The sequence below is a fragment of the Etheostoma cragini genome, chromosome 4 (assembly GCF_013103735.1).
Source record: "Etheostoma cragini isolate CJK2018 chromosome 4, CSU_Ecrag_1.0, whole genome shotgun sequence".
Lineage (NCBI taxonomy): Eukaryota > Metazoa > Chordata > Actinopteri > Perciformes > Percidae > Etheostoma > Etheostoma cragini.
In genome coordinates, this window is record NC_048410.1 from 26,281,970 (window position 1) to 26,306,659 (window position 24,690).

Genomic DNA, 24,690 nt, shown 5'->3' on the forward strand with positions numbered 1-24,690 from the left:
GCAGCATGAGCCTTTTACAAGAAAGCTGTAAGCAGCAATCCCAAAGGCCAAGCGATCGGCCCATTCTGAACAGGCATGTTTTGCAACTCAAATTGTGTACGTTTGTCATACTAACTTAACTTAGTGTTTTAGTGGTTATTGGAGGCTTAAGTACTTTCATCATGTATGTCTGTTGTCTGTGTTCTTTGTAAAATGTGTATCAACATCAATGCCTTGTGTACTGCAAGTCAAATCTACCCGCGGGTACAGTAGTAGTAATTAAACTGAACCTAAACAATGATACTCTGATAAACAAGATGCAAGACGGACCAGCTCATTTATTCATGTCAAGAGTTTTGCACATTGTATCTCTGTTGTGAACATTTGAGTCAAAGCAAACATGAATCAGTGTAAAGAGAAATTTTAGAAGCACTGAGAACTCACACACATCACATAAAAACTACAGTCCATCACTTTGGCTTACAAGGCATTTGGTCATTTTGTGTCATATGAATCAGGATTAATTCTTAAACATATTTAACCATTCAATTACCATTCCCTCACATGTCTTACAAAACACAACTTATTTCTGGGATTCAAAAGAGTTGACATTCTTTACAAGTAAAATCATAATAAACTTTAAAGCCCTTCCGTAATACTTTGTATTTGGAGTCATATAACGATGTACAGAAAATAATAAAACCATAAGCCATGGTGGCATTAAACTAATATTTTGATTGCATCTATGTGTTTAATGTTGTTGTGTCATCTCAAAGACACCTTCACATTAATTATCTTGGACCATACATATTTGGCAGAAACTTGACTTTGAGTCATACTGCAGAAATGTTTACCAATCATTGTTTAATACACTCACATTCATATTACTCTTAATACATTCAATATATTCACATATCAGAAACATTTGACAAACATATAAGGCATTGGAAGGCATAGCAGCAAACTATATGAGTTTACTACTGTGTTCAGTTCAAAAACCAGCCCTCATCGTTAATATTATAATACAATCATATTTTTAAGCAGTGTAAACAATGTTAGAATTTGATTAAATTTATTTGTTGTTCTTACAGCAATAATGATTTTAGATGAAGAGCACGGAAACCAGTGTGACACTGGTTTTATTGCAGATTAGGGCTGCACAATATGAAGTTTTCTATTGCCATCGCGATATCAACTGCCGCATTAAACGCATCGTGAAAGACACTCAGAGATTCTTAGTGATGCCTTTTACCAGTCCAACAATGAGCTTTCCTTAGTATGTGCCTTTTCTGAGTCTGTAGCTATTGAGGAGACTAGGGGTGTGGCCTTGATCAACTGCCACTTTGCTTGTTTGAAAGCCATGATGTCTCTCTCATGGGTGGGCCAAATTCTCTGGGCAGGCAAAGCAGAGAAAGGGGAGGTAACCTTATGAGGTCATAAGGGGCAAGATTCCAGAACGGCCCATCTGAGCTTTCATTTTCTCAAAGGCAGAGCAGGATACCCAGGGCTCGGTTTACACCTATTACCATTTCTAACCACTGGGGGACCATAGGCAGCCTGGAGAAACTCATATTAATGTTAAAAAAACTCATAAAGTGAAATGTTCATGCCATTGGACCTTCAATTAAAGAATGATGGAAATGATTTCCTTTCATTTGTTTTAAACTTAACATGCAATTTTTTTGTATTTTAGCTGAATACTAAAATCAGCAGTAGAGCATAATGGAGTGCACTTTAATATCTGTTTATTTATCTCAAGTGATATATATCGTTATCGCATAATGCATATTTTTTCCATATCATGCACCCCTATTGTGGACATAATTTTGCAAAAACAAATGGATTGTTTTTCATCAAGTGTATTTTTGTGCTTCAGTGGAACGTGTGTAATTGTCCTTGCATCTATGAAATCAGTGCAGGTAATACCTGAAGCAGCTGTTATGGCACCTCTGAATCCGACCAATTATTCCAGTTAAAAGTATAAATTATGAAAGTAAGATGTAGGCAATGTGCTCAGAGTTTCTGTAAAGACAGAGGTTTGTAGAGGACAGAGTGGAACCAGAGTAGGAGTTGATGATCAGCTGAAGTCCCGGTTGGTGAGGATCATGGGGGCCACCAGGGTCCAGGTGTACATGGCCAAACACACCCAGCTGGAGCTGATCTTCACCCACACTGCTGGCCACTTACTGGTTATGGTGTAGTCTGCATTGGGGCTGGTAAGAAGAGAATACAACAAAAGGTCTTTCAATATTCTTTGTGTTGGCATTTAAAACTTGTGGTGGGTTTATAAGGCCTATGGTTAACTACTCCAAAACTCCGCAGGGTAAATCCAGACCGCTAGCTTGACTATCTGTCCAATCGGAGTTTTCTGTTGCACAACTAAAACTACTTTTAACAAACACGTGTTCCACCACAAAAAGTTCCTTCCCGAGACTATTTTGCAGCAATACCGTGGCTCCATCCGGATCTTAGCGCTGCCCAAGTCATTGGTCTAAAATACCAATAAACCTGAGCTGATTTTTCTCGAATTTTTTTCCGAATGCTATGTGGACTAGCCAGACCCTCCTCTGCAGTGCTTTGAAGGAAGGTCCGGCAATGCAAGACTAGTTTTGGCTTGACATTGCCACAAACTTTCTTATTTTACAGATTGAAACTTGGCAAAATAACAGCTCAGCCTGCATTGAGTGCTGTGTCTGCTGCTAGGTTCAGCAACAGTTTCTTTTTTGGTAGTTTTTTTGCAACTGTCCCAATTTCTGTCAAACATTTTTAAGCAGCTGGATGAAAAGGTGGGCTTTGATGGGGGGAGGACTAACCTGTACCAGTTGGTGAGGGTCATCATAATGTAGAGTGAGGCCAGGAAGAGCATGAAGTGGAAGAAGGAGTAGCTGTATTGGACCATGTCCCGCTCATTGTCCTCCACCCGCCTGGGTCCTGTGGACTCGTCTGACAGGTCCAGGCTGCTTCCGCCCTCCGCCAGGATGGCCGAGTCTTTGGATGCCATGGTGAGCTTGTTCACCTGGCTGGTGCTGGACGAACGAATGCTGAGGGCACAACACAGATAAATGGATACTGTATGTCCTTTTAAAATATGAAATACAATCTGTTTCACAATGGCCCTGAGCTGCAAGCCACAAATCACATGAAAAGGCACTTTCATACTCATAAGAAACGTAGTCGTTCTAGAACGTTTGATATCACATTATCTTCCTCAAATTGACTTTGACATGTAACATTAGATTTTAGTTTAAACATGTTTTTTTCTTAGCACTTACACTCCTGTTCACTTTGTTGACTTAAAAGCTAAAGCTTTAGGGCCTAACTTTTTGATATTTATGACTGTCTGTTACATTTGCCAAACTTATTAAAGGAGAATTCCAGTCAATCTCAACATGTAGCTCTGTTTTTTTTTTTTATTTGGAGTGCTGTCAGTAGCAAGACAAATGAAAACACTGAATGCCTACACCGAATTATCCTCCTGCTATAGTTAGCACCCGACAGGCTTAAACAGGGCAAGTTTTAAACTATAGCAGGAGGATAATTCGGTGGTGTCTCACTCCACATTTAAAAAAAACAGAGCTACATGTTGAAGTCGACCGTAAACAAACTAAACTTTGAAACTCAGTTTACTTATTTAGTACTGAAACCGAGAAGATTAGAAATGCACTGATTTTACCAATAAATAATGTATGAGTGTTTGTCACATAATTGTACTTGTTTTTAATTTCATGCATTTGTTTATGACAAAGAAGAGGGTGTTTGTGTGATGTAATCAGACCTCCAAAGACAGTGCTGAGCTGTGATGAAAACCTGTTGCCACAGTTTCCCATTGACAGCCCATTCTAATTCTAACTTTGTACTTTATAAATCTCGAGATAACTCTTGTTATGATTTGATACTATAAATAAAATGTAATTGAATTAATGAAATCATGTCAGTTGAAACAAGTTTGAGTCACACTGACTGTCTGAGCAACAACATGCCATTTAGATATGAGGAGCCAATCAATAGTCAGTTAACATTTTCTGATTCCGCCTATCACTGCCTATCACGACAACCAGACCAACGCAGCCACTATATTTTCATGTGAAAATTTCTAGACCTCGTAGGAAGTTTGTAAATGAAGTAGTGGTCACATTGTTTCCTATTTCAGCCAGTGATGCTACCTTGAGTAGAGGATGCACAGAACAAATATAGCGAGCCCCACAATGCTCTGGGCGTCCCACCACTGCAGGTACGGGTCTGTCAAGACAGGTTCCTCTGGGTCAATGATCACCACAGATGTCTGGTTCTCCACCTCTAGAGTGGCCAGCGTGGGGGCTGCAATCTGGTGAAAGATACTCAGTAGGCTGGGGTTACATTCTTCATCTGAGGGGAGGAGAAAAAAACAAGCACAATGTTTGAATTTACAGCTCAGTAGAAATGGTGACGGAGATTGATTCTGATAAAAAATATGAAACCTCATTTGCAAACATGTTCCTGGCTTTCAAATCGCCTTAAATAAGCTACGTTCTGGGAAAAAAAGACTTGGAAGCACAAGACATACCATCTATAAAAGTAGCGTGATAATGATAGTTTACCTGTTTCAGAGCAATAGTTATGCTTTGCTTGTGGATACTTGTACACATTCCATGGAGGAATCAATTAACTACAGCAGTACAACACACAGCATGCATTTTGAACAGAACAACCAAAAGCATGACTAACAAAAGCATATTACTCATAATCACATGACATACCGCAATTTGTCAAAAAAGACTAGCCGGGCCTCTGATAGTGGCAAATAAAGGAAAAACTAGTGTGTATACTCTCCTACTCTCCTAAGTGCCTTTCGTATAATGTGCATTCAAGTGTCTCGTAATGTAAATTTTTTACCAATTTAATTTAACAGATTCAACAATTTACTCATGCTTTTTTCCACACTTTGTTTTTCTGGATTACGGTATACATGTAAAGTATTTTCCTACCAGTCTTTTAGTCTTTTAGTGCGGCTATATAAGTTACTTGTGTAGTGTGTAGTAACGTACAGGTGCCAACAGATAGTAGAAGCTTTTCAACAACAAAACAAAAAGAGTTTTAAAGTATGCAGAGGAAAACTCAGGTGAAAAAGCTGCAAGACAGTTCTACATTGACCCCAGGAGAAGAAACAGCAAGATGAGCTGACAAGATTAGCCGACAGGAGCAGACCACAGCTAGCTAGCTGGATGTGAGAGGAAAACAAGTTAGCCTGGAGCTAAAAACGAAGCTAGCTAGCTGGAGGTGGGAGAAAAATTGTTAGCCTGTAGCTAGAAATGAAGCTAGCTGTAACGTCTGTAACGTTAATCAGATACTGGTGTGCTGCAAAACAGCAACTACTGTATCTTAATTTCCCAGCAGTATTGTATTACCTGTATTTTAAATAAATACCCGGTGTATTTACAGGGTTCAAACTGATACAGTGTTGGTGTTTGATTATTTCTGACCCAAATTGCTCTGTCGCCCTTCTGGCTGTATATACTTATAGAGTGTTTTCACAACGCGTTATCAGACCAAAGGTCGCCATATTGGATATACTCCGCATCAAAACAATACACAAGCACTAAAGCAGATCTTGAACATCGTCAAGGTTATTATTGCCGTGTTTCAGGTTGTACTAATAGGTCAGACGGAGAAAAAACATTTGGAAAATGGACTTCCAAAAGTTATTCAAAACCAGGGAGAGGAATGCCAGAAGTTATCAGAGGAAAGGAGGTTAGTAGAGATCAAATGCACTCAGGTAGTGTACAGTGTAGATAGCAAACCGGGGGTCTTTGAAATGAATTGTATCGCAATGATGTCATACAGTTAAGGTTAGGTTGATTAAAGACGTTATTGCATTACTTACTTTGGCCTTCACAACACAACGGTCATTAATGACTTGGTACTGCGTCTCCCTCACTCATCCACACACCATCTGGTTATAGGCTTCCTAACCTTTGTAGGATTTAAGTTCAGCTGCTGGGTATAGGCTCGGCAAGAAATGCAGGTCGTTGACTAGCTATATTGGGATACGCAACTGAAGGAAGAATCACCGGGTCGTCATGGATACAAGAGAGAGCCAACTCATAGGGATTTGCACCGCCAATAAACTGTAATTTCTTGAAATATCGCACCTTTTCTTGTGGTCCAAGTCCTTCCCTATATGCCTTTGCATCTCAGATGCTTTTCTGTTGTTCACATTCACTTAAAGTATCCAATGTGCAAAATACTCCATTATACTCCGTTCAGTTGTTCACACCGAGCATCTCCAATATTGCCGCGCATCCGAGTTACTGTCCAGAACGTGACGTCGGTGAAAACCATCTACATTTCTGTAATTCTCTATTTCTGTAAATGTTTCTTAAAAAAGGAATGCTCTCTGTCCACTGGAACGCTATGGCTTTTCATTTAAAACATTTTATATAAAACAATTATACTTCTCAAACAGATGGAATTAGAAATTCCTGAAATTAGAAAGCCTGCCTCTAATAAAACCCAGGTACCTTCTGCGGTTCAGGTAAATAAAGGTCCCGGCTTTCACTTGAGAAATTACGATAAAAGGCTTTGTTTTAAAATGACTGTAGCAATGCTAAACAACAACAATGACAAATACTGAAACAGTGTCCTGTTTCTTCTTGAACTGAATGGCTGTTACTGTTAATTCATAAGTAGGGTTGGGCTTTGAGAACTGATTCCTACTTGGAATGTTTTCAAAAATTATGATACCAATAGTATCATTTCTTTATTGGAATTGTTTAGAGGTTTCAAATCTGATAATCGCTTCCCAATTTAATATTTGCAAGTTTTGGTTTCCAAAGCGGCCAGGCGCTTGTTGTGTTGCAGCCCCGGAGCACAGTAAGCAGCGCTCGAGCTTGGCTTTATTTTGTATTGAAAAATCACTGTAAAACTGCAAATAGCCATTGAATCAAAATAAAACTTTCCTCTTATTTGTAAAGATAGGCATGTGACCAGTTTTAACTCCACCCCACTCCACTTTTTTTAAATCCAAACAATGCCCAACCCTATTCATAAGTGCATCATTGTTTACAGAAATATTTCCAGCAACCAGCAAACATTCTTACCAGGCTCATTGCTCATGGCAGACCAGGTCAGGTACATGGTGTACAGGGTGATGACGGAGGACTGAAGAAGACCTGAACGTGTCTGAGACTCCTGGAGAAACACACAGATGAAATAGTCAGAAATCTAAATTTAAAATGTAAAATAGTGCATGAATACCGAACAACTTCCATTCATTGATCAGGTTCTCTGTGATGCTGAATCCAAGGAATTTTGGTGTCATCTGTCAAGTCACAAATTTGACTCAAATGACTTTACAATGAGTACAAGAACCAACACCCTTGATCCTATGCTGGGACTGAAAACAGCCCTGTGTTCAACCAGAGTAGGGGGCTGCGTTGGTGTGGCCATGTTGTTTCAGATATCTGTGAAACAATGAACAGTACGCACGCCTTTAAATACATATCCAACGCCAAAACACTCACAGATGGGATTGTCATGGCAGAAACTATTTCATATATTTCGTTGGGACATTTTTCAGGCGATGACAATGACGTAATATTACAGTGCCTTGCTGGATTATGTCTCATTGCATTGCATTAAAAGTTGAAAACCCTGCGATGACCCCTACTGCTGGACTGGCTAAATTCAAATAAAATTGACATGTGAGCATATGTGATGCAACATTGTGATCTGATTATGAATCTCCTAATTTCTGGTATCGTTCATTATACTTTTTTACAAACCCATTTCTCCCACCTTATCTCACATTTCCCTTCCTGAAGCTTCAATATATGGGTAAATCTCCATGTCATATATTTCTTCTGCTACACCTAGCCGTTGTTCCATTGTAGGTGGGTCTGCTTTGTACCATGCTCTGGTTACAAATATCTCCTAATATCTCCTTCAAAACTCCCCATACTTCCTCCCAATAACCTTTCATCTATTGGCACTTCCGCATATGTGCGTGTGGCCCTCCCCTATTTGTCCACATTGCCTCCCTGTGACTGATCTGATGAGTCTACATCAGCTACTTTCAAGGCCAGGGTCTGTTTCATGATAGAATATGTATGGCTTACAGCTTATGAAAAAAAAAAAGCCACAATAGCACATTCACTGTGTGGTGTTTCTCCACTATGAGGTCCTGAAAGCTACTCCATTAGAGGTTGGGGTTACTTTGGAATTCCAAGCGCTTTAAGGTACATTGTTGCCTGACTGAATGGTTGAAACTGAAGTACCTGTACTTTATGCAGCACAGAGACAACTGAGGCCACAATGCAGAACAACAGGTTGAAGCTGATGAAGAACTTGTTGATAGAGCATCCATCAGGCTTGGTGTAGAAGAGGAAGCACAGCACGGCAGCAATACATGACAGGATATAGTTGAGGATAGTGACCACCAGCAAAGCTAAAAAATAAAATAAAATAAAAAGACTTTATTTCTTTCTTTTACACATTCATAAAGAAGTATATAAGACATATATACATGTGTTCAGTTCCTGCTCCCACAGATTTGAATGTTTCTTCCCCTAGCTGTGAGCAGTTTTTTACTGTGTATTACATTGTGGAAGTATGAGTCCAACAACCCATTCTGCATGATGTGATGATTTTTAATGCAGCGTGTAATCGTGCTACAGCTTGAGACACTGACCTGCATACCAGCCCCTGGAGTTGCCAGTCTCCATCTTTTCTACCCAGGACTCGTTCCAGGAGTGGGCAAAGTCCACCAGCAGCACCAGCTGGATCAGAATGAAACAGAAAGCTCCGCCAGAGCCCACGACAAACCAAGCTGCAAAAACAGACACACAGCTCATTCAATTACTGATATCAGATATTATTCTGTGTATATCAGATGTTAAGATCTGAGATAAGTTCTTACTGTAGTTAAATAGCCCATCTGGAATGTAAAAGGCACCAACCGTAACTGCCACCAAGGCAGCAAACTTGAAAAACCAAAATCTGAAAACAAATTATTAATGGCTGATTATTCAGTAGAATAGAAACATTTTAGAGTTGCATCAAGAGCATGCAAATCTGGTGAGCCTCAACGTCAAACATTGTCCAAAACACGTGAACAAACAATTTGATCTGCTCAGTGATCAGCAGAAGAAGGATGTGGTAACTGTGTTCTGGACTGTTCATTAACACATACAGGGATTCTTGTAGTTTTTTGAGCAACTGGCTGATTGTATATGGCTGTAAATGTTTGCTTTTCTCTGTGAATTAAGTACGTGATCTGTTTTCAACCCATCCCTCAGAGAATTGGAATCAAGAACGTTAAGAACCATAAGCAGAAACAAAATTGTAAAAAACTTAAATTAATGTGAATTGTTCAAAATGTTGGTGAGGGAATGATGACATGTTTTCTACAAATATTAAGATTATATTAAGGTTATTTTTACTTTGAATTGAAAAAAAATTTATTTAAAAAGTTTGGCAGTTTGAGAAAACCGCATACTGTATGTAAACACTGCATGTATAACCAACACAACAACAGTCTAAATGAGAAACTGCTCCTATTATATGTTACAGCTGGAAGACATTGCATGCGCAGCTATTTATTCATTTTTTTGGCGTCCATGTTATTAAATCTGTCTGGCCACACCGGGCCGGCGCGCTGTTGTGACAGTTTTGGCGTTTCCTCTACTTCTTGCGCGATACACGAGTGTATTTGTCAAACCAGGCAGGTGATCACATACAAGAAGACCCCAGTGCCGCCAGATATTTTACCAATACCAAAATAACACTTTAAAAAAACATTATTGAATAAAACTAAATAAAACTAAATACAAACTACCACTGTAATGACAGAACAGAAAAGGATTGTTAATTATTAGATCTCTGTTCTCTAAAGCAGTACTAGTAAACGATTTGATGTCAGATAATCAAATTGATCTTTTCTGCCTTTTGCATGGCTGTGCCATGAAGAATGTAATAGTCTAAAAGATGCCACTCCTCCCAGTCACCATAATACTCAAATTCCACAAAGCTCTGGCCAAGGAGGGGGAGGTCCAGCCATCTTTGATTCAAGCCTGATAACTAATGCTGAACCTAAACAAAATTGTAACTCGTTTACACTGATAAATTATAACTCACTTGTTCTTAACCTTCTACATCCAACATGGAAAACACTACAGCCAATCATATTTGTTGTTGTTTACCAAGCTCCAGGTCCATATGCTGAGTTTTTATCTGAATTTTCAAGTTTTTATCATGCGTAGTCCTTAAATCAGACAACGTACTTATTCTAGGTGATTTTAATATCCATGTGGACGTTGACAACGATAACCTTGGTATTGCTTTCAACTCACTACTAGATTCTATTGGTTTAGCATAAGGCCACTCACTGTAGTAGTTCCCGCAGAATCCTTTATTATCAAACCATTCTGTAAAAACTCAAATTCTTACTACGTGACTATATGAAATTAAATAATATAATATAATAATATCTGACAGTGCTATAGTTAAATTTAAGTAACAGGGGCCTCAATATGCTAACTTTAGACCCTACCAAATTTTGTAGACGGTGCTACGTCCTTGCTTTGGACCATTCTAGACGCTGTTGCTCCTTTTAAAAAGAAGATGATGAAGCAATGGAAACTAGCACTTGTATAACTTGCAAACTCGCAAATTAAAACAAACATCGCAAAAACTTGAAAGTAAATGGTGTTCCACCAAACTGGAAGAATCTTGTTTAGATTGGCAAGACAGTCTGAAAACATATAGGAAGGCCCTCAGAAATGACAGATCAGACTATTAATCATCACTAAAAGAAGAAAATAAGAACAACCCAAGGTTTCTTTTTAGCACTGTAGCCATGCTGACAGCTCTATTGAGGATTCTATTCCTATAGTTCTGGAGGGTTTTAGGGACTATGACTGTAGGCTTGTCGCCCTGACATCTATAGTCATAAAGTCCTTTGAAAGACTTGTGTTGGCCCACCTGAAGGACATCGCAGTCCCCCTGCTGGACCACCTGCAGTTTACCTACAGGGCTAACAGGTCTGTGGATGATGCAGTCAACTTGGGACTGCCTTACAACCTGCAACACCTCAACTTTCAAGGTGCTTATGCAAAGATCCTGTTTGTGGACTTCTGCTTGGCATTCAACACCATTATCACAAAACTTCCTGACTGACAGGAGTCAGCAGGGGAGGCTGGAGAACATAACATACAGCACACGGACTATTAGCCCTGATGCCCCTCAGGGATGTGTGCTCTCCCCACTGCTTTTCTCTCTCTACACCAATGACTGCGCTCAGAAGACTCATCTGTTAAACTCCGTAAGTTCGCTGATGACACGACAGTCATCGGCCACATCCAGGACTGTGATGAGTCGGCCTAGGCGGGAGGGTGATCAGCTGGCTCTCTGATGCAGTCAGAACGACCTTGAGGTCAACATGCTAAAAACTGTTGAGATGATTGTGGACTTCAGGAGGACCCCCGCCACTCTTCCCCCCATTACGAAACTCAACAGCCCTGTCTGCTGTGGAATCCTTCAGGTTTTTGGGCTCCACTATATACCAGGACCTAAAGTGGGAGCCCAACACTGACACCATCATCAAGAAGGCCCAGCAGAGGATGTACTTCCTGCGCCAGCTTAGGAAGCTCAACCTGCCTAAGATCCACTTCTACAAAACCATCATCCAGTCTCCCCTCTGCATGTCCATCACTGTCTGATTTGGATCTGCCACCAAAAGGACAGGAGCAGACTACAACGGACAGTGAGAACTGCAGAAAAGATCATCGGTGCCAACCTGCCCTCCATTCATGATTTATACACTTCCAGAGGTAGGAAACAGGCAGAAAACAGACCCATCTCAATCACTGCAGACCCATCTCAACCCAGGCACAACCTGTTCCCGCTTCTCTCCAGAGCACTGTACACCAACAGACTCAGGAACAGTTTATTTTCACAAGCCTATCACTCTGATGAACAGCTGATTTCTGACTCACAGTGTCAGGTTCAATTGCTGTGCCCAGTAACATTGTCTCTACAGTTTACTGGTTCCACTTATTATTCCACTTATTTAGTATTATTCATCATTCCTATTCTCACATCTCACTTATTATTTTTTATTTATTCATCATTCTTATTTCCTATTTCAGAACTGTTCATGTGTTCATACTGTTCATACTGTTCATATTGTAATAAAGTAACACAATACTATTTATCCCAGTACATTGCATTTTTTTTATGACGTTATTGAAACTGATACTGTTGCTATTTTTATTTTTTATTTTACCATCCAACCCTAATTCCAGCATCCTTTGCACTATGCTCCATAATTTAAATAATAATAATTTATCATAAAATAATTTACTCCGGAACACTTCATATTGTTTGTCTTCGTTGTTTGTTTTATATGAGCAAGCACATTGTGAGAAATGTATAATCCAAAGCAAAATTCCTCATATGTGTCTTCATATCTGACAAATAAAGCTGATTATGATTCTGAACACTTTTACAGACTGGGCTAAAACCCTATGGGGCAAATGTTCATTGTCAGTTGTCAGACACTTAATAATAATAATACATGTCTGCACAATTGCCCCTATTAACTTTTATTGTACAGTGTAGGAGCGGCTGTGGCTTAGTGGTAGACCGGTAGCCTGCCAATTGGAAATTGGTTCCTGTGCTGTATAAGACTAGAAAAGCGCTAGATAAGAACTGTCCATTTACAGTAGCTAAATACAACATAAAAGTTTAATATGAAGCAACATTTGAATCTGTGGTGGAGAGGAGGGCACTGGACAAACTGGTATCAATCATGGATAATCCTTACCACCCTGCACCTGGTCCAACAGCGGAGCACCTTCTCTAAGAGGCTCCGAGAGACAAAAGATCTATCACTTTTGGTCTGACAGACCTTTATCGGAGTATACATCTCACCATAGGCAGGCAGAAATAGCCAATCAATCCCATTCCCATCACTGGCAGTAACAACATGAATTATGGTATAAGTACTGAATGAGGAATTTCATTAGAAGCCGTATTTGCCCCTTTATACATAACCATAAAAACAGAAACATATAAATTAGTATATTCTGGCTAAAAAACACAACCCATTGATGTTCCTTTACATTGTAGGACAAAATCTCCAATGAAGTAAAAGTAGTTTAAATAGCAGTGTAGCAAAAATAAATGTAATGTGCTTCCTTAGTGCCACTTTTAGATAATACTCCTAGTAGTAGTACCGAATCTTAGTACTAAGTAAAAGTACAAATAACCAGTGACATATTTACTTTAGTAAAAGTAGAAGTACCACAATGACAACCCTACTTAAAGGTGCTCTAAGCAATGTTGGGTGACATTACTTCTTGTTGACGTCAAAAGCTTTTTCAAACAAAACTAGCTTGCCCCTCCCTTCTCCTCCTCATCCCGTCCCCTCCTCCTCCCTTCTTGCTGGTTAATGGCTGGAACGCTGGAACACCGTTTGTGTATGCTTCGTGGTGCAGGTGGGCACAGTTTGTTTTTGTTGCTGTTTTTAGACCCTGGGCTGTCTACAGAGACCAAGTTTTTTACAGTGTGTTCTGGGGACAGGCAGGTCGCGGATAGTAACGATGAGATGTTTGCTGTATGTGTGTTGTAACCTAAAACACGCATGACATCGCTTTGAGCACCTTTAAGGAGAAAGTAAAAAGGACCTGACTTTAAATGTACGTTAAGTATTAAAAGTAAAAAACCATCCACCATGTATACCATCCGTTAAGCCTAAGAATAGGTGAGCTCTAATCTCTGCCCGTAGCAGCAGCAGTCAAGGCACCGCCAGTGGGTTCGGCAGCTCCACACAATAAAAAAATAAATAAAAATAAATAACGGCTTTTGTGTATACAACCCTTGTCCTCTGGGTCAAAAGTTACCCGCCTTCACTAAACCCTAAAATAAAGCAGCTTACTGTAATTGAGTTGTGAAGGCCAAATCTATTTTGGATGAAGGAACAACCTGTTATTGATCACAAAGTGTGTGAATATTTGAATTTTCCCTCTTCACTACACTGGTCCGAGGGTTTATACAATAAAAGATAATCAGAAAAATACTGTTTCATGTATTTTTTATCATGTAGGCTACTGTAGGTGTAGCGTCAAACTCAGATTCTAGTCAGAACCTGAGTCTGACACTGCTCCATTGGGCTGTGATTATGGGGCATGTTCCAGTGAAAATGCCTCAACTGGATAGACCTACAACCAATCAGTACAACAGAGTATGTGACGTATGTTGAGTGACATATAGTTGTCAACAGAACTTAACTGCTAGCTACCGCCAAGTAATTTCGTATAAGGTAAGAAGTTCAACTCTCTCAATGCTTCTGGCCTCTAAACTGGTTGCAGTTCCACCAAAATAACACTACCTTGCCATACTCTCCACCCAACTAAGCAGACTTTCTTGGCTTGGAATTATGGCAACAATCACTGAACCCACTCACAGTGCTCTCTTCCCAAATTAGATTATTTTCTTGGCTTAAAATAACTCACCGTTGTCGGCTACAGCCACTGAAGACGCTGCACGTTGTAAACAGCCATGGCCTGCTTTCTTGGTCCTCCGGTAAAGTGAGCAGCGTTTTTGTTACACCAAATATATTACATATTGGACCTTTAAGTAAAGGATCTGCATACTTCTTCCACCACTGATTTAAATGCTGCTCTTTGTTTATTTAAGTGTATGGCTGAACACTGTTGTCCTCTCTGAACTTTGTAACTTAAGTGTGACATTTAAAAGTCCCTAATGCTCCTTTGTGAGATAAGAAAGGTTCACTACCTGAATGTAGCCATGTAGATACAGTACATTGTAGCCTAATGTAAACCAAATTCTTTGGAAATACAAATGTTTTTTTTCTGGGCAGCAACACTTTAAGGATGATAATTATGATGATGATGATCATAATGATATTAAGATTATGACATTGATGCTTCTACTTTCCTATTTTTAGAGATTGTTTTATGATTCAGGAAAACACCTTGGTGTAACGCATTAAACAATTATTTCTCATAATATGTACACACTAGACATTGCAAATATATAAAGAAAGCTTGTACAGAAAAAAATTGATACAACAGCTAAATTACAAGGAACCACTGTGCCACAAAATCTTTTGACTGAACTTTTTTTCATAAGCTGTTCACATCTACCTATACTGATAGCACCACTTTTGCGATAGCTGCATATTGGTTGTTAATGTACAACAAGATTTAAACAGAGTAAAGTAAAGGGGTATTGCAGGGGCATTTCTAGGACTTGAGGAGGTTCAAATCCATTTAAATAAACTGAATGCAATGCAAAGGGGGATTGGTTTGCCCAGCTTGTTAATAGCCAGTACATGTTTATTTTAGCTCTTATTACTAATTGCATGTTCCAATTATTCAACTCAAGGGTAAATTAATTAATTTAAATGAATTAATAAATCCCTGGACTGTAATACTTCAGATGTGTTCAAAACGTTGTGAACATTCAAAACATAACTCATCCCATCTGTGTTCTCTGAGAATTGGAGCAGTTGTGATATTTTGAGAAAAATAAAGTTATAATAGGCTATAACAATAATAATTATGCAATTGCTCATCTTCTGGCAGACACAGAGTCCCATTTGGGTCTGTGGTCTCTGAGTGAGACAAAGTTTAGGGAAGTGGCTGTACGCTGCTATATATCAGAGGTAGAAAACCGAAACTACGGCTGAAATACACAGAGCACAAACGTGACACATCTGCTACAGCAGAGAGCGTACTTTACAAGAAGCCCAATGAAATAAGACATTGAAAATATACACCAATAAACACAATGAATAAATAATGATTTTGGGGGTTTACATAGGTTATTGTCGGGTTTCATATTTGTCAGTCAACTTGTCAAAAGACATTCAGGGCTTCACTAAAACATTTGGGGTTGGAGGCCCTGCAAAATTAGCTCTGCCCTACCTTATCAGCTGTATCAATTCATTCATCATCATTCATAAATTACTATAATCCCAAAAACTTTTAGACCATTCTTTTGTCCTCCAGATGCGTGTTTTTTAAGCAAACGAGCAAATGTGACAAGCATGTAGCAAGGCTGCAGTAGCAAAACTCATGGCTGACGCATCTTCTTGAGCTGTCACTGATAAAGACACAGGATGTTCTCAAAAACACTATTAGGAATGTAAACATTAAAAATCACAAAATTCACATTCATTCACTGGACCTATTTGTAGTTGTCTTAAAAAAAGAAAAAGTGATACCCCCCCCGCACACACACAATTTTCTTATCAAAACTGCATCAATCTCATTTGATTGATTTTATTTGATTTCTAACATCAAACTGACGGAGATCCGCAAATAGCGACGGAGAACTTTAATCCCTGCTCCCTTGCAATGCAACAGCAAAATCTTTCGGCATGACGCAACCACCCCCCTACAACAATCTGCTGTAATATCCTCAAAACCGACTCTGCACCTAGTAGACGGTAATCAACTTTTATAACTGTCGCTCAAAAAGGAAGCAGTGGAGCAAAAGGCGGTAACGTTATCTTGATGAAAATAATTTATAACTGAATATTAAATTTATTGAATTTATTTAATAACATAATTTTATTATAAGCCACACAAAAAAGAAGAAATGACAAAGAAAAGAACAACTGAGAGGACCCTTTGCATGTTAAATAGTAATATATGTTAAATAGTAAATAGGCTTACGGAAATGGTTACGGTTAACGAGCAAACAACGCGTTGTTTACCTGTTGTCAACCTGTGAGGTGACCATGAGTTCTCACTAAAATAATATGATAATAGTTTGTTTTATTATCACAACAGAACAGAGGAACATCAAAAATATATAAAAATTTTTATAAATGAAATGGATAAAAATACAACCGTAAGAAAGTAAAGTTAAATTCCTTTGAACAAAAAAATAATAACAAAAAAAATGTATCAGAGTTGCCGACGTTGTAGAGCGTTCTGGTGCACAAACTGTGCAACATCAACACTTGTGGTTGACCGTCCGTTTTTATTTTTATTTTTTTTAATATTCATTTATCACAATCAATTATTTGCCATTATAAATGATTCTGATGAATGAATAATAAAATACATATATACAGTATATAGATTTTTTATCGGCCATTATAAATGCTAATACCCATAGATTGGTAAATGCGAAATATCAGCCAATACTAATAATATATGTAGTAGAAGATGAAAAATAAAAGAATTTGTGGCGTAATGTGTAATGTAATTTATTTTTATTTTATTAAATCATCAAGGAAGCAGTATTGAAGTCACAGAATTGGTTGGAACGATACTGCCCTACTGCGATGTGATGGGAATAAAGAGCGTGTGTTGTTATTGCAGTGCTTACCCATTGTGGATCGCAGCACGGGGGTCTCTGCTGTTCTTGATGTTTATCATAAGAATGGCAAAGCCCAGGAACCATATACTCATGCCAAAGCAGATGCGGTACACTGCTTTGTAGCCCACAAACATTTCACAGTTGACATCAGCTTGGAGACCAGGGATAGTGGAGCCAGCCCCATCTTCACAGAAACCTGGAATCTACAGCAAATCACAGGAAGTCACATCTTAACTTGTTTTTAAACTGGGTCAAATGAGCAGGAGCTTCACTCTATATGTTATTGAGTAGCACAGGCTAATTAAACAAATATTCAAAAACACAACATTGTAAACCTCTTAACTGACTTTATTTAGTCATGTCTATAATCAGAGTTTCTGCAGGTTTCACCAAGTCAAATTCAAGACTTTTAAGACTGTTTTAAGACCTGTTTTAGATCTGTTTTTAGACCTTTTTAAGACCATCTTACCAGTCACATTAATCAACACTTCTGCCAGTGTTTTGCCAGCGTAATTTTTAACTGTAGTCCTTTGACAAGATGTTTTGAGACCAGAGCAACAGGAAGCAACAATATCTTAGTAATGGCTAAATTTTAGGAGACAACAAGATGCCATAAAGACAGCAACAGCAAAAAAAAAAAGCTTTCTCAAGAAGCCATGCAGAGCAACCAGCAGCAAGACATTAGTATAAGCAGCAATAAGTAATGACACAAAAAATAAAATCCAACAATTATGATGTAGATCTTGAAAGACAGTTGTGGCTCCAGTGCCTCAAAGGGTCTGCTTTGCCCTACAGAAGTTAATGCCACAATCTGACAATTTCTTCTTTGTTAGCTCTTTTGCCGATCCTGAGTGCTGAGTGCTCACTGATAGAATTACAAATTATTATTAAAACCCAACAAACGAACACACACAAACACACACACACACACACACACATTACTTCCTATTATGTGTTTGACACAGAAATAGAGCGTTACTGTGTATAAAACAGAGCTTTCTATCTTCCTCTATAATACCATTTGAATGTCCGCGACGAGCACACAACAACAAATCAGCAGAAAGGTGAACGGTGCTCATGTTAGAAAGCACAGCCAAAACAATTTTTCATAAACTAGCTAGGTAAGTAACAATAGTGTTAGCCACGATGCTAACCGGCATTCATAACTAAGACAAACGATGCTGCCGCTACTATTTTCGTGATTTATAAATAACCTGTTTCTTGCAGATTATCACGTTACTGAGAACACAGCTGTTAGAAAGTAGTATGAAGTATAAGCTAACTCAGAAATCTCTGGCAGCTAACAAAAACTTTAGCTCTCTCCATGAAGCTCCCAGCTATATCTCACAACACAGTTAGGAAACCAGAACGAGCTAACTATTGATAACATAAGCATTTTGGCTTGAAGGACGTTGATATTAAAGTCATGTTAAAACTATTTCCCACCCTTATTCTGATTTCCAGCCACAACCTGTCACGCCCCCCCCGTTTCTCAGTACGTGATGTTGAGACCTCACAATGCCTTGTGTTTCTCACTCCTGTGACATGACAAAAGCATTCTGTTTTCACATGCGGGTAGGCCAAGGTGAAAGGAGGGAAATTAGCCAACATATTTATTAAAAAATCACATTCAAATAGTAATTTCAGCATTCAAATAGTATTGTATTTGTTAGTATTCAAATTAGGGCTGGGCGATATGGAGAAAATCAAATATTACAATATTTTTTACCAAATACCTCAATATTGATGCCGCAACGATATTGTAGTGTTGACTATTTTGCTTTAACAAAATATCAACACAATGACATTTTTGGATAAATGATCATCAGTTGTGGATCGCAGCCAAACAGCCAAAATCGAATGTCTAGTCTCATACGATATCGATATAATATCAATATTATGCCCAGCACTTATTCAAATTATGTTTGACTTTTGGAAATAGTTCCAACAGCCCTAGTATAGAAATGTCCATTATATGCCTTCATTTACTTTATTCCCATGGTCCACTCATACCCTTTTTAGCTGCTGATCCACACCCGGTGAAAGCATAATGCAGGCGACGATGGTCCCCATCAGCAAGATGAAGGCATAGATGATTCTGGTAACTGAGGAGTTCCTGGTGCCCGGACAACAGCTGCACATCAGACAAGTGGCACTGCTGCACAGGCACGGCACCTGTGGACAGGCACAATACACGTGAGGCATTTCAGCATTTACCTCAGTGAGGAACATCTAAAAATATGTAACATGTTGCCTATTACGCAAAAAAACTAAAACTAAATGTGCAGAATGAGGAGGCACTCATACAGGTGACAAAGAGTAATGATATAATTATGTCCTTCAACTGCTGTCATCTTTTAGTCTTCAAAAAACAACGGAACAACTATTAACACCACTTACACAACAACTGACATTTCATTTCCTTTCAATGGTTACAGTTTAACTAACCCTTCAACACTGGTGTGGTCTAATTTATTTTAGCGGGTATACTGTATATGGACTTGTCTATATATATATATATCGACTAGAATCAACATATCAAAGTGGGACGTCTGGCTGTCCTCCCCCAAGAACATTTTGAGCGTCAAAGACTTCAGTTCCTGCATTCTGATACACTTTAATGCACCAATTTACGGTAGAAATACCTTTATTTAGTCTATGTAAAGGAAGACAGATGCGTATGTAAAATATGCGTATGTTTCATACCTCATTTTTTCCGTTAACTTCTTTCACTACTCCCAATTTAGCCTAAGCTTAAACTGACATTGTCTCTCACTTTATACTATTGGTTTTGGCATTTATAATGGCCAATCATAATGGCCACTTATAGGCAGACTATCTATTTCAAATATTCATTAATCTGAATAATTTATAATGACAAATAAATTATTATTCTGATAAAATGAATAGTAGTAGACGCTGTATTCTCCCAACACGCTGTATTCACTTACTGTTTAAAACTTTTTCAAGCTGGGTGCACAGGCCTACCGCTCAAAACCAACATGAAAAAACCTAGTAATGTTCCCATTAAGTTTATTTGTTACTATTATTACTATTACTATATTATTTGTAACTGTATTTAAAATGAGTCAACATGAGTCACGTAACGTTATTCTAAGGTACTGTATATGTGCAAGATTTTTACTTAAGTACAGTAGCTAGTAAATAAGCCCACTGAGGGCGACATTATAGTTCATATTTTAGCACAATGTTTAGTAATGACAGTAGGCTAGTAGTGGTCATACTGAGTGAAAATGTGATGTGTGATGCAATATTGTGTTATGTATCTGGAATTGTTCACTAGCTGTGTAAAGTTATGTGTGATATCTGTAAAAGCTGAATTGACTCACAGTAGTAAAACAGATTTTATTCTGATCCAAAGACTCTTTCTGTGAGATAAAAAACAAAAAGATTATAGTCTGGACACTATCTATTATATCCAAAGGTTAATGAGTAATCGTGTAAAATAATTGTGATTTCAATATTGACCAAAATAATCGTGATTATTATTTTTTCCATAATCGCGCAGCCCTACTAGTGGCTTTTCTCTGTTTGTAAGTACGGTAAATGAGATGAAAATGTGAGAAAAGAAACTGTTAAACCATCATCTGAAAGTCATCTGCCGAGGCAGTATCATCTGACTTTTGGTCTGTATCTGAAAGGCTTGAAAGAGTCTACTATTTAGTCTTTCTCCGAGTCAGCTCTTGAACAAATTTGCCAGGAGTACATGGTTAGGGTGCAGAGCTTGACAATAGGAAAACAAAATAATTTTTCATTAACAGGGCAAACAGGAGAAAATCTTGTTGGGAAAAGATCAGTTATGACTTCCCATGCATGTTAACTGTAGGAGTCATGGCTACAGAACAAAATGATGATCAGACTGGGGGATGGGTAGGAGGGCATGAAATCTCTGTATTTATGCACAAGATGATCTGTTATACTGGCATTAAATACTCAATTACTGAAAACTGACAGCCTGCCTTTAAATCTTTATTAGCGTGTGAATTGGCAAATACAGAATGTAGTCACTTAAATAAAAAAGCCCTGCTTTTACATGTTTACCAAAACCAAAATAAAACTTTTAATTAAACTAAATTAAACTAAACAGGTGGGCCATGTTTGCTTCCGGATATCAAACATTCAAGAAGGCTAAGAAAGCTTCACACAAGAGGGCTGTTTTTTGTTTTTCTGAATTTCTGTCTTGTCAATTTAGAAACACAGGGCTTTTTTTCTAAATGCAATATGATTCCGTAGAAATATGCTATAAAAACACCAAACTACTATAAGATTTAAAAAGAACTCCACCAAACATAAAGAACTCAGATCCCATAGTTTACTTTGTGTGTAATCATCATCAAATCTTGTAATGCGGATTGCAAAAGCAAAACAAGGATGTAAGACAACATATGTAATAACAACAATAATAATGAAATAAGACCATTTTAACACATTCTCACTCCCATCTCGTAAAATACGAACACTTGGTCAAGTGTTATTGACATTAAAGAAAACCAATTGACGCTAAAGGTCCCTTTGCCACGAGTCACTGAACTGTAAGCCTACCCACAAGCTTTTCCTTAACCTAACAGCGTCAAAAGGGACGCCAGTAGTCCCAACCAAGCATGTGTTATATGACGCTAAAGGAGACGACCAAGCATGTGTTATATGACGACCAAGCGTGTGTTACATGACGCTAAAGGAGACCTTTAGCTAGGGCTGCTAACGGTAAAGGTCTCTTAAGGTCTCTATCATACTCTTCACCATACCTAGGGATTGGCACAGGGAACTTTCCATAAAATCATCTCTCAATGCAAATCAAGCAAGCTATTAGGCTAACGGAAACAAAACTATTCAAATCTCTAGGTATGGTGAAGGGTATGTGATGATGTGGGGGGGGGGGTAGCCATGAAATAACTGGCCTTTAATTATAAAAATCTGCCTGCCTCTATGGGAATTTATCAAAGGGGATTGCATACTCATGCCCCCTGTATTTAAAGAAGAACGTTTATTTATTCAAAGAAAATTGGTGTCCTTAAAGGTTGGATTTTTTCCTTTTTTTTAATTAAGGCAATAAGATAAATTTCCAAATTTCTTTTTAGTCAACTTAAGCAGGGGTTCCTATACTCATGACCAGTACTTATGGACCCTTTTGGGGATATTGAATTTTAACAACCCTTTTTTTGAGATGGATAAGTCTGTTAAATATATATATGAAAGTGTTCTCTTAATTGAGTCATAAGTGGGGCTTCTTGGCTGTTTAGATCTAATCAAACTAATTGAAGTCATATGTTGGGTCTGCTGATTGTAATGCCTACATATATCCCTTTGTCAAAGGAGTCCAACATTTGCCTGAAGAAGACCCAGTAGGGTCCAAACATTGCCTTTTGTATTAGATTTTGGGAGCATAAAGCAGTGTTGCAAACACTACATTTTTTCACTTCAGTATTTTTCATTTGTCCTGCACCTGCCAAAAGGTAGGATGTGCACACAATTGCTTTTATACTTGTAGCACCTAACAACAACAAGGCTGTTATAAGTGCTTTACACAAGACACAGATGTGTATGAAGATATACAAGATGCAGAAACAATTTAAGACACTGCTCAAACAGACTGTGCAGACTGTAATGTATTTACAATACATTACATTGTGCTACAGTGCTTTAGATGTCTCTTTCTCTCTCTTTCTTAGGCCTACCCCAAACACTGAGTGAGGAAGCACTGGAAGACTGTCAACAAGTTAATACTCCCGCCAGGCAGACAAGGTCAGCTTAGTCTAACCCCAGGCGAGCCCATGTGTGCCAGATAACACACAGTGGCACATGACCAACCAGGCACGCTCCCTCCTGACTTACAGTACACCAAAATAAATCTGCATGGGAAATTTGTTTATGAGAGTAACATCCACATGGTCTTCATTTAGCTTGCGTTTTCACAGTTCTCTACTGAAAAGAACAGGCATTTTCCTGTTTAATTTTTTTTATCAAGTATAAATTCCTAATGTGTTTTGGACACACAGCTTTTCTTGACTTTGATGAGCCATCAATGTTATACCTGGCTGGAATATTTGTATACTGTACACGTTGACCATATTTATGAATGTGGTGCTTGTTGTGGTTGTTCAAGGCAACAAAGCATAGTTAATCCAGTTAATCACGTGTACGAAGGTGATCAAGTGTGTTATGTTTAACCCTTTGCTTTGCTGTGGGCTTCAAATCCGTCTAGTGTCCCTCATGTTAGTACACTTTACAATAGACGCTTTTAAAAACATTTTGCAGGTGATTCGGACACCAATAATTACTTTTCGTTTCGCTTTATTGAGCTATAAACGCATGTGCTTGATGTCACATAGCGTACATTTCAGGATATGGCATGCTGAGGGAATCTGACATATGCATACTCTTTAAAAAAATGTCCAACCGTGAAAGGTTTGGCTAATAAACTGTTTTTTCCAGTTGTAGTTGGTGGTAAACCCTAACCATTTGATCACATATTGAAAAACATAAAATAAGTGCAGACTTAAACAATAAACATAGCTAAGTAATTAATTTGGCAGATATTTTAATACAGTTTTCCGTTTTCTCCTGAAAATGCAAGCTGCAAGCAGCTGAAGAGAGAACACACCAATATAACTGAATGAAATAGCAGAAAGACGTACTGTTTTATCAGCTAAACGTTGAGATATTTGAGTGGAGTTTGGCGTAAGTTACAGAAGAGCGGTATATGCTAACGTTACGATATTAGCCTACCTGTTGCTTATTATTGTGCATGACGCCATCTTACATTTCCCATTCATGTAAAACCGTGTGGTTTATAACATAATTCACATTGACAAGAACTTACCCAGCTTGCGAAGGAAAAAGCCCCCAGAACAGCCCCCATGTCTCCACAGTTTCAGTCCGTCAAACCGTGTTCTTCCTCCCGTTACTTTGGTTCTGTCCCTCCAGGCTGGAGATTTAAACACAAACCCGGGAACTGTAAGTTACATCAACTGAGAGGCAGCAGCGGGGCAGTCGTCACACCAGAGACTGTCAGAACAGAACAGCTCAGTGTGCGATGTGAATCCTGAAGAAGTGCTCAATGTGGTTGGCTTGTTTGGTCGGCTACAGCAGGTCTATGGATACAGCAGATACGGTCATAGGATGCGGTTCAGAAGCTACAGCTGGGATTTCTTTCCGCTCAGTGCGTCTAATGCATAATGCTGGTTACGTCACAACGACGTTGTGAACGGTCCAACCCGACCACAGAGTACACCATGTGGTATGGCCTTTCACCATACACTACAGTCTATTGACAGTCTATTACAGGGGTCATCAACTATATTTGTCAGAGGGCCAGAATTTTACCAGACAGTCTCCTTTGGGGCCGGACCCTTAAATAAA

At 38.6% G+C, this 24,690-nt stretch overlaps 1 protein-coding gene across 1 annotated transcript; it reads right to left on the reverse strand.

The window, feature by feature from the left end:
* Window positions 1-299: 299 nt before the first annotated feature.
* Window positions 300-24,521, reverse strand: si:ch73-267c23.10 (serine incorporator 1). The gene is made up of 10 exons (XM_034870044.1): window positions 24,152-24,521; window positions 19,324-19,485; window positions 17,320-17,513; window positions 8,873-8,952; window positions 8,645-8,782; window positions 8,232-8,401; window positions 7,056-7,146; window positions 4,143-4,344; window positions 2,793-3,020; window positions 300-2,192 (listed from the first exon to the last, which is right to left on the reverse strand). The coding sequence occupies exons 1-10, from the start codon at window positions 24,188-24,190 to the stop codon at window positions 2,057-2,059; spliced, it is 1,440 nt and encodes a 479-aa protein (XP_034725935.1). The 5' UTR covers window positions 24,191-24,521; the 3' UTR covers window positions 300-2,056.
* Between the last annotated feature and the right edge of the window lie 169 nt (window positions 24,522-24,690).